The 10,127-nt window shown below is 40.9% G+C and overlaps 1 protein-coding gene and 1 long non-coding RNA gene across 3 annotated transcripts; one reads left to right on the top strand and one right to left on the bottom strand.

The window, feature by feature from the left end:
- Positions 1-1,137: 1,137 nt before the first annotated feature.
- LOC119314405 lies at positions 1,138-10,127 on the top strand. 2 transcript variants are annotated; one of them, XR_005152309.1, is made up of 5 exons: positions 1,138-1,473; positions 2,224-2,403; positions 6,252-6,560; positions 8,003-8,099; positions 9,729-10,127. It is a non-coding gene; the product is annotated as an uncharacterized LOC119314405 (long non-coding RNA). The 2 variants fall into 2 exon arrangements; XR_005152308.1 differs by having other exon boundaries at positions 5,811-6,560.
- LOC119314404 (putative wall-associated receptor kinase-like 16) lies at positions 2,955-4,696 on the bottom strand. The gene has a single exon (XM_037589118.1). It carries the CDS (start codon positions 4,562-4,564, stop codon positions 3,461-3,463), a length of 1,104 nt encoding a protein of 367 aa, XP_037445015.1. The 5' UTR covers positions 4,565-4,696; the 3' UTR covers positions 2,955-3,460.

Raw genomic sequence — 10,127 nt, 5'->3', positions numbered from 1 at the left:
AACATTTTTGGAATTGGTTAAATTTTGTTCAATTTCATCAAAAATTTTAATACAATAACATTTTTTAAAGTATGAACATTTTTTATTTCCAGAACATTTGTTTTCAGAATTCTGAACTTTTTTGAATAAGAAAACATTTTTTATAAATTCGCGGCCATTGTTTGGAATCCACAAACATTTTATGATTTATGAAACATTTCATTTCAAAATTCTCATATTTTTAATTGTCATAACATTTTTTAAGTCTGAAATTATTTAAAGTAGAAAGAATAAAAACAAGAAAGGAAAAGGAAAAAAATAAACAGGCCGCCCGAACATGCATCGACCAAAAAGGGTGTGTCGTGTATTCTCCCGGCACGCAAAGCGTACTATAGGAGGTCCCTACTGCATGGGCCGGCCGAGGCGAGGGATTCCCCTGTGTGAAACGTTTTTATCACATATAGGTGCCATGTGTTTCTCAAAAAAAAAGTTATAGGTGGCATTGGTGGGTATTATTTTGCAACTTTGGGGCAATTTTCATGACGTACCGCCAGAAGCAATATCTCCATTATTACTAGATATATAGATACTATTTTGCTCAATAAAAATATTAGAATCTTACTTTAGTTGAGTGCTAATCTAATTGTGCTTGGATAAGGGATATGATACTTTAGTTGAGTGGTAATCTGTTTAGATTCAGTCGGCATTTGTCTATTGGCAGATTCGTATGGATTCGGACCACCTTTGTTTTTGTTGGTGTGTTTGTAGGTATTGTCTCAAAAAAAGAAAGGTATGACTCTTTTGATCTACGCTTCTCTTTGCCGGTGACGGTTATTGTTCCGATTTGTGGTTTGTCTACTAGAACAGAACAAGGTTTTCAGGGTTGATGACAATGGTATCCCTTGTACTCGCTCTTCTAGGGACTTTCGTAGCGCTATTGTATTATTAATAATAGACCATTTTTTTAAAAAAAGGGGGGGGCTAGTAATATGTTCTAAAAATGATGATTCTAGACTTAGGATTCAGTCACCTCTTGTTCCTTTTTCCTGGTCTAATTTTGCTTCTAGAACTAGAATCCAAGATTCCTCTCACATGCTCTTCTGTTTTCCACCGTGCGATGCAGATCCAACGGCTCTGGATAACGAACAGCTCATAAGATTCCCGTGCTGCAACTGAATCACACCGGCCGAGGCGCTCTACGGCGGCGACGGCGTGCGCCGCCGCAATCCGCCCCAATCCTGCGGGGTCTGTCCGACTGCTCCGGCCACCCCCTCTTCAACCACCCGGCCCTCCTCCAGCCGGCATACCCCGTGGGACCGGCCTCCTCCGCTGCCCTCCTTCAACGCCGGTGCGTTTCTCCGCGGCGCGCGCGGATGGGCGGGCTGCAGTACGCGGAGGCGTTTCGATCAGTACCCGCCTGCCGTTCAGCCGGAGTAGCCCCAGCCATGGCCGACGGGCTCGGCGGCCCCCCTCCCCTCCCCTCCCTGCACCGCGGTCAGCAACCCAGCCACAACTTTCCTTTCCCCTTATTCTAATTCCGTCCAATTGGATCCCCGCTAGACCACGTAATGGTTCTTCAACCAGATCCATGGAAATTTCTGGCTGACAGTTAAAGTCAAGCAAAGCGCGGTATTTTTGCATACACTCTGATTCTGTTGGTCTATGTTCCTAGTATGGGCCGTTCAGTTTAGAATCTCTTCAGCATGATCTTTGATTTGTATTTGTTCCTTTCCTGTAACTGGTCAAGCAGTGGATTCACTCTTAGTATTGGGCTATGGGCCATTCAGTTGGTCATTAGTACATGGTTTTTTGTCAACTTATGAAACGTAGGGTGATTCACAGGTGAAAATTGAGGACCGGGTGATAACCCGGTCGTATGCGCGTATCCGCACTGGCCTGGGTTCAACTCCCAGTAGACATGGAATTCAGCCACATCAGAAAATGTTTATTCCAATCAGATATCAGAAATCGGTCTGATCCTAGTCATATTGCGCGTTAGAGAGGTAAAGACTAGATTATAACAAAGAAACATGTTGTTAAGGTGACTGCAGGCAAACCAACAGATTCGGCTTCCTTTGTGCACATGTTGTCTTATGCAAGGTCACACCTACTTTCTGTAAGGCATGACTTTGCCGGTCTCAAGTATTACTTTCACTTATTCGATGGTGTTCATATAGTACATTGTTGTATGGTAATATTCTGTGTAATTTCATAGCATCCTTCCAATTTTCTTTTGTTCATCAGGACATCCATGCAGGGACTTGAACTCATGGACATGGCATCATCCTTATTACAATAGACATCCTTGGCCGGCAGAAGTATGGTGACGCAAAGAACCTGGCCACCGCCTGCTCCCTGCATCGGCAAGCAAGCGACAGAGCTTCCAACAGGCGGAAATGCGTGCGTGTTTATGACACAACTGAAGTATGTACCTGATTCTGTTATTCTATCTCTTTTCTTATTTTGTTATGTTCTTACAATTCAAACATAGGTCAGGGACATAGAATACATCCTGTGCGGTTGCCATCAAAGTTGTAGTTGTAGGTTATAGTTAGGCCCTGTTTGGTTCCAAATAAGTCACCAACTTATAAGTCGAAAAGTGAAAAAGTGACTTATTTTACCAAACAGACCCAACTTATAAGTCACCCCAACTTATAAGTCATAAGTTGCTCCACCCCAACTTAAAACTTATAAGGGCCTGTTTGGTTCCAATAAGTCACCTGACTTATAAGTCAGGTGACTTAAAATCAGTCACGCCTGTTTGGTTGTCATCTGACTTATAAGTCACCTGACCACACCTTCCCACCTTGTTTTTTAATGTAAAGGTGATGGGACCCACGTAAAAGGGGGTGACTTATAAGTTTTAAGTTGGGGTGAAGCAACTTATGACTTATAAGTTGGGGTGACTTATAAGTTGGGTCCGTTTGGCAAAATAAGTCACTTTTTGCACTTTTCGACTTATAAGTTGGTGACTTATTTGGAACCAAACAGGGCCTAAGTCACCCCCTTTTGCATGGGTCCCACCACTTTTACATAAAAAACTAGATGAAAAGGTGTGGTCAGGTGACTTATAAGTCAGGTGACAACCAAACGGGCGTGACTTATAAGTCACTGGTTTTAAGTCACCTGACTTATAAGTCAGGTGACTTATTGGAACCAAACAGGCCCTTACTATCCTTCAGAAATAATCACGAGTTGGCCTACCATTATTGTCAGGAACGCACATTATTGTTCATATCGTGTACGTTCGTTTTTTTCCTTAAAAAAAGGGAATGCGCACGATAGGGATACATCATGCACAACATCGCAAAATGCTACATAAAGGAGGAGTCTTACAATACATCTTGCTAAATTATAGTGTGTCTCTGTAGTACCCAAGGGTCCAAGAGAGTCTTACAATAAAATGCTACATATAACTAAAGGAGGAGAAAGTTAAATGACCAAAGAAAGTGCCAAAGCGTAAAAATCACACTGTTTTTGTTCACCTCATAAAATAAAAACTGCTTGGATTTATGTGCATTCTTTCATCCTTCTCTGTGTACTCAGAACTTTGTTCTCTTTCAATTACACTGAGAAAGCTATCCGTCTTGGTATCACGCTGTATCGGAGGATGTTTCGAAAGTTTCCTTAATCTGCTAAGCTCCTCAGACACCTCTTTCATCGAGGGCCTATTGTCACCGCACATTTCCAAGCATTGCTTAGCTAGCTCTGCTACCCCTACAACCAACTCCATGTCCTCATGACCTTTTATTTGATTGTCGAGCATATTATCAAGATTGTTCCCCTTCATAGCCAGTAGGAAACTTGACGACAGGCTCCGGTGTACCTCAGGACAATCGAGTTTCAGTGGTACCTGCCCAGTTAGGATCTCCAGAAGAACAACGCCAAAGCTATAAACATCGCTTTTATCTGTCAAGCAACATGTCTGCATATACTCAGGGTCCAGATAACCACATGTCCCTTGAACCATTGTGACGAACTGAGCGTTGTCAGTTGGTGCTAATATAGATGCCCCAAAATCTGATACCTTTGCCATGTAATTCTCATCAAGAAGGATGTTAGAGGTTTTCACATCACCATGTAAAATTGGTGGGTTTGCATAGGTATGTAAAAATGCAAGCCCCTCAGCTGCCTCATTGACGATCCTTAGAAGAGAACTGAAAGAGAGGTGCAGTTTCCGGCTCTTGCCATGAATAAGATCGAAAAATGTTCCTTTTGGGATGAACTCATATACTAGCATGGGGACTTCCACCTCAAGGCAACACCCCAATAGCTTGACAATGTTCTTGTGATTGATCTGGGAAAGAATCAGTATTTCTTTGCCGAATTCCTTCTTCTGCCTATCATCAACCAATGCACACCTTTTAATTGCCACTGGAGTGATATCCTTAATTATTCCCTTGTACACAGTGCCATGGCCTCCATGTCCAAGAATCTGGCTTTTGTCAAATTTATTTGTTGCTTGTTCCAGTTCTGCTTCACTAAACACTGTAAATGAAAGTCCCTGATCTGATTTCATCTTCTCAAACAATAGCATCCCTCCGTGCTGCTGAAAATACTGAAAAAGAGAAAGGATTAGGGCCATTTTCTACTGGCCTCTTCAGAGTGGAGACTTGGCCAAGTTCCATCCGCCTGTTTCGTTTGCCGGGCGGCCAAATGGCAACAGCTCCCCTGACTTGTCTCCATGGAGGTAACGACCGAAATTAGGACTTGTATAATGGCAGTGGAGTGTGCTCATCTGCTGGCGACAACTCTATCAACACTTGAATATAAACATGTTAGTGGTAGCTACACTCCAAACACATACTCCTGTACTACTCCCTCCGTTTCTAAATATAAGTTTTTTTAGAGATTTCAATATGAACTACATACAGATGTATATAAACATATTTTAGAGCATAGATTTACTCAATTTGCTCCGATGTAGTTCATATTGAAATCTCTAAAAAGATATATATTTATAAACGGAGGGAGTACATCATAAACACAGGACTCCCAACACTATCCACATTGTGCATGATGTTGTTGATGCAAGATTAGTAATCAAGCTTCTTCTTTTTTACATTTTTCTCTCTGAAAAGATTCAGATATGAAGTACTTCCTCCCTTTCTAAATATAAGTCTTTTTAAAGATTTCAATATTGACTACATACGAATGAATATAGACGTATTTTAGAGTGCGAAAATGCTCCACCTACGGACGACACCTACGGAAACTCTCCTGCGGACAGACTTGGCTGCGTCTAATTCACCACTCCTCCCTCCTGCGGACAGAATTGGCTGCGTCTAATTCACCACTCCTCCCTGAATTTCAGGTGTGGGGCTCTCCTGTCCCCAATCTAATGATGCCACTTTCATCCGTAACCTCCCATCCTTAAAAAAAACGACTGTAAGTGTAGCATTGCTCTTTAGAGTGCAGATTCATCATTTTGCTCCGTATGTAGTCTATATTGAAATCTCTAAAAGGATTAAAAACAAAGAAAGTATTTTTTAGCTTAGGCGAATGATGGGTTACCTGGTCAACAACCTTGAAACGCCGGTGAGCTCATCTGTCCACCCAGTCTCAGATGGCCCTTGTAGATGCGGGAGGCGTGATGGATGCTGCTCCTCGCCCGTGGGTGAGGAGGTAGTTCGTAAGTTAGGTGTATGCCGACAACATTTCATGGGGATTCTGTCGCCATTTGAAATAAGGTGCCCTCGACCTTTCCCTCGCGTCGACGGCACGCTAGGGGGCTTTGTGGTGGCTAATTTTTTTGTGAGGAAACATCCGATCTAGTTAGCTTCAATCATGACAGTACAACGAACATTAGAAATAATAAAAATTGCATCCAGGTTCATAGACCACCTAGTGATGACTACAAGCACTGAAGCGAGTCGAAAGCGTGCCGCCGTCATCGCCCCTTCCTCACGGGAACATGGCAAACTTGTTGTAGTAGACAGTCAGGAAGTCATCATGCTAAGGTTCCATAGGACCCGCGCACCAGAACAGCAATCGCCGCTGATGAAGAGTAGCATTGATCTGAAGGATTCAACCTGAAGACACACGAACATAAACGAACAACGAACATATCCAAGCAAATCCACCAAAGGCAGATCGCCAGAGACACACCTCCACACGCCCACCGATGATACTGGTTGGGGGTTCTCTTTACTGGTTGCTCAGTGGGGGTTCGGGTGGGATCCTTGAATTTGAGATGGATAGGCAAAGACTAATTGTGATACCTATGCCAGTAAATGACCTCGGGTTTTTCCAATTGTCGCTGATACGGGCAGATGGCCGTGGAATTGGTCTCCTCATTTTATCAGGCTTCAGTGCCCAATTTTCGAAGAGAAGGACCAATTGTGAAGGTGTTGCTTCATGGGTGTTGGGAAGAACCATTGAAATTGACCAGCTACTTCACTTGGAAGCAGAGGAGATGGGGACTCAAATGATACTAGGGTTTGTTGAGGACAATAATGTGGTTCTCTTGTGGACAATTAATGGTCTTGTCATGTTACAGCTTGAGTCACTACAGTTTGAGAAAGTCTTGGGAATCAACATCATCGCTTACAATCACTCATTCGAAAGTGTCTATACTGCAGGTAATATCATGGTTTATGTCATGGATATGATAAAACCAAGTTAATTTTTTATAATTGTTTGATGTAATTCCATTCACACACTTCCGTGTTAAGCTATCAATTTTAAGTAGTGTCATATCGAGGTTTTTTGTGGCTTGATGACCTTTCAATGTATGGTGATGCTGTGCTGCAGTGTTCTGCTCTGACGCTTGCATGCCACGGTCTTGTGTAATATTATGATCTACTCCATCCGTTCTTAAATATTTGCCTTTCTAGTCATTTCAAATGGATATCACATCCGGATGTATGTAGACATATTTTAGAGTATAGATTCACTCATTTTGCTTCGTATGTAGTCACTTGTTGAAATATCTAGAAAGACAAATATTTAGGAACGGAGGGAGTAGAAAATACTCCCTCCGTTTCTAAATATAAGTCTTTGTAGAGATTCTACTAGGTGGACTACATACGGAGCAAAATAGATGAATCTACACTTAAAATGCATCTATATACATCCATATGTGGTTCATAGTGGAATCTCTACAAAGACTTATATTTAGGAACGGAGGGAGTATCTTTTAGTGGTATGTAATTTAACTTACGTTCTGTAGCCAAGCAGTGGGCATTGGCCTAATGTTAACTTCACTCTGTAATGTTTGTGGTTCAAGTCAGAGCTAGCAAACTGTATTTATCACTTTATTATATAAATATCAATACATACAATAAAACAATGAATACCAAGATTTGCAAATTATTTGTGCTATAATTGAACAAAATTTGACTATTGCCTGCGTGTTGACATCTGCAGGAATTGAATGGTTTTAGTGCATAGCTGCAGACCTGCAGTCCAGTTTTTCTCTCAAAATAAGACAACATAACATTGTGAAGTTGAAGATAATTACATGACCACTAGCTTGAACCAACTGAAATGTCTAGGTAGCTCAGATACATTGGAAGCTTAAAGATAGCTCTGCTTTTTTCATTCAATATTGTTATCTCATTCTACTAATCTTAAACTCATAATGATGAATTTATTTGAAATAAAAAAATATTTTTCCCTTTTTGTCACTTTTATGAGAGTCCCTGCTACAAGTAGCAAGTCATTTTCTACCACAGGGAAAACTAATAAATTCATTTCGTTTTAGGCTAAATTTACTCGGAAGATTATATTTCTATATTTCCAATATGGTGGGGAATGAACGTAGTAATTCTGGATAACTGTCTCTTCTGACAAGCTAATAATAGTCTGAGTGATAATCAGTTTGTGCTCTTTTTTTTGGAATATTCGTTAAATTTGACAGGAGGTCTGGTTTTATTTATCTTTTCTTCGTGCTGCCTCAAATCGATTTCTTTTTTTCTTCCAAACTACAACTGTGAGCTCATCTAAATATCTTGATATGTCCTCGTATCTGTTTGGCTTTTTGTTGGAATGTCGTTGGTTGCTTGACTTTGTATGCTTGCAGAAACAGGCATTGGTGGTGGACATGATGGAGCTGATCTTTTGCACAGGACATAAGATTTTTTTACCGGTTAGATATGCTATTGTGATGGGTTGAGCAGGTAAGCTTATCTTCTGCAAGCAGGTTCAGGCACTTGAACTCTTCTTAAACAAAATGTTTTGCTTTCCTTTTTACTGCTATTTCTCAAGTACAAGAGAGGACCCAGAGTTTCTCTATGACACTTTGCTTAGCTGTTGCTCAACTGGGCACCTGCCACGCTCTCCTGGCAGGCTATTTATTTGATCTTTTCTGGACACCATGCTTTCTCATCCCTTCATTAGCAGCTCTCCATTCTCTGTATCATGCCTTCACCCACCTCCCTTCTCTCTTGTTTGATGATGTTCTGCCCCCTCTCTATTGGATATGCTCAGTGGCGGAGCCAGAAAAATCAGACGAGGGGGGGCGAGTATTGCTAAACCTTGTTGGGGCAGGCCAATCCATCAAAAAACACCATTTTAGCAGAAAAATAACGGTTTACTATTTATACTATGCTTAAATTAGTGCTCTTTCACTTTCCTTGTTCATCGACCTGCCTTGCTTTCAGTTACCCTCTCATTAGTACTCTCCTAGTTCCTTCTGTTAGTGCAGGTTCTCTGCTGACTGATGACTTAGGACCCTTCCCCTTTTTGTGCATATGTTTGTGGCTGCTCATAGATGAGAATGATGCCATGTTTAGTGGTAACATAACTAAATACATCATGTTTCATGTGCTTCATTGAGGCTCTTTTGTTTTTCTTCTACCATTTGCTACATTGCATTTGGTTATTTTCATGGTTATGGATATATCAAGTCCTAATTTGATTTGTATGTTGTTCCCTCTCATTTGATTTATACTTTCTTTATTTATATGTATTTATAGCTATACCATTTGCCCATTTCACATTGTATATGATATTTGGTACCTAGTGAAATAATGACTGCTACAGTACTTGAAGAGCATGCTTTCAGTAAATACTACACCCTCTGTTCCTAATGTAAGAAGTTTTTGCAGTTCGAACTGCAAAAACGTCTTACATTTAGGAACAGAGGTAGTACTATTTATCATTTTGCTTGCAGTTATTGCAGTTTTATGGATGATTGTTCTAATGCTAACTGGTTTGCTTAAAAAATTTCTCAGAATATCTGTCAATGCTTGTGTAACTGGCATATGCAACTGCCAGTTATTAGCTATGTTTTAGTGGTCGGACCCTTCCCTGGACCCTGCGCAAGCGGGAGCTACATGCACCAGGTTGCCCTTTTTAACATATTATAGAATATAGATTGAAGGAAGTGTATCTACTAATAAGATGATGCACGTTGCACAGTCCCTTATTCAGGCTTCTACTGATAAGAAAAGTATGACAGACGTTTCTCCTTTTCTACCCCATGACCCCTTGTATGCATATCAAAACAAAACAAAAATGTTTTGAATGATTTGATAAGCTAGCCTGTTCAGAATTGGACTCTGATGGGGTTCTTTAAACAACACACTGTTCTACAAATCACCTATTGGTTCTCTATGTTTGTATTGCTGGCATTGTGTTAATGCTGAGAGGATCCTAATTTGGAGGTTCTGGTAGAAGTCCACAATACTAATGAAGCCAACGTTTACTGTTTGAGTTGTACATAAATTGGGTGATGTAACTTTAATAGCTTTCGGATGAATGACCTGTATAAATTGGTTTGACTGATGAAATTGATTGCTCTGCAGGAGTCTGGAATTACATTCCTGTGGCAGATGCAGAAATGGCTTTTCTGCTGTAGGTTCATCCAGTTTATATGCTATGCAGGTCTTCTATAGACATTAGTCAGCTGGCATGAAGACACCATGACTTATTTGGATTAATGATTGGCATTGGCCCTGTCTGTTAATCTCCCCTTACATTTATGCTTGCAAACGCTGAGGCAAGCTGAAGTCTTATGTCCTATGTTGTGTCTGGTCGAGATCGCAACTTGTAATCTCTGCTTAAGCTTTGTCCTGTGATGTTACTTCTTTTTTTGCGTGTGTGCATCACTTCTTTTTTTGCGTGTGTGTGCATACGCTTGGGTTCGTACTATTAGATATAAATTTGTGTGTCAAAAAGATAGCGATGCTGCAGTGATGGTATTA

Source organism: Triticum dicoccoides, chromosome 6A (genome assembly GCF_002162155.2).
Source record: "Triticum dicoccoides isolate Atlit2015 ecotype Zavitan chromosome 6A, WEW_v2.0, whole genome shotgun sequence".
In the NCBI taxonomy this organism is placed as follows: domain Eukaryota; kingdom Viridiplantae; phylum Streptophyta; class Magnoliopsida; order Poales; family Poaceae; genus Triticum; species Triticum dicoccoides.
This window is presented reverse-complemented; position numbering and strand designations above follow the sequence as displayed.

What these genes read in the sequence shown, in the direction of transcription:
- LOC119314404 (XM_037589118.1), bottom strand. Translation starts at nt 4,564, where the DNA reads ATGGCCCTAATCCTTTCTCTTTTTCAGTATTTTCAGCAGCACGGAGGG.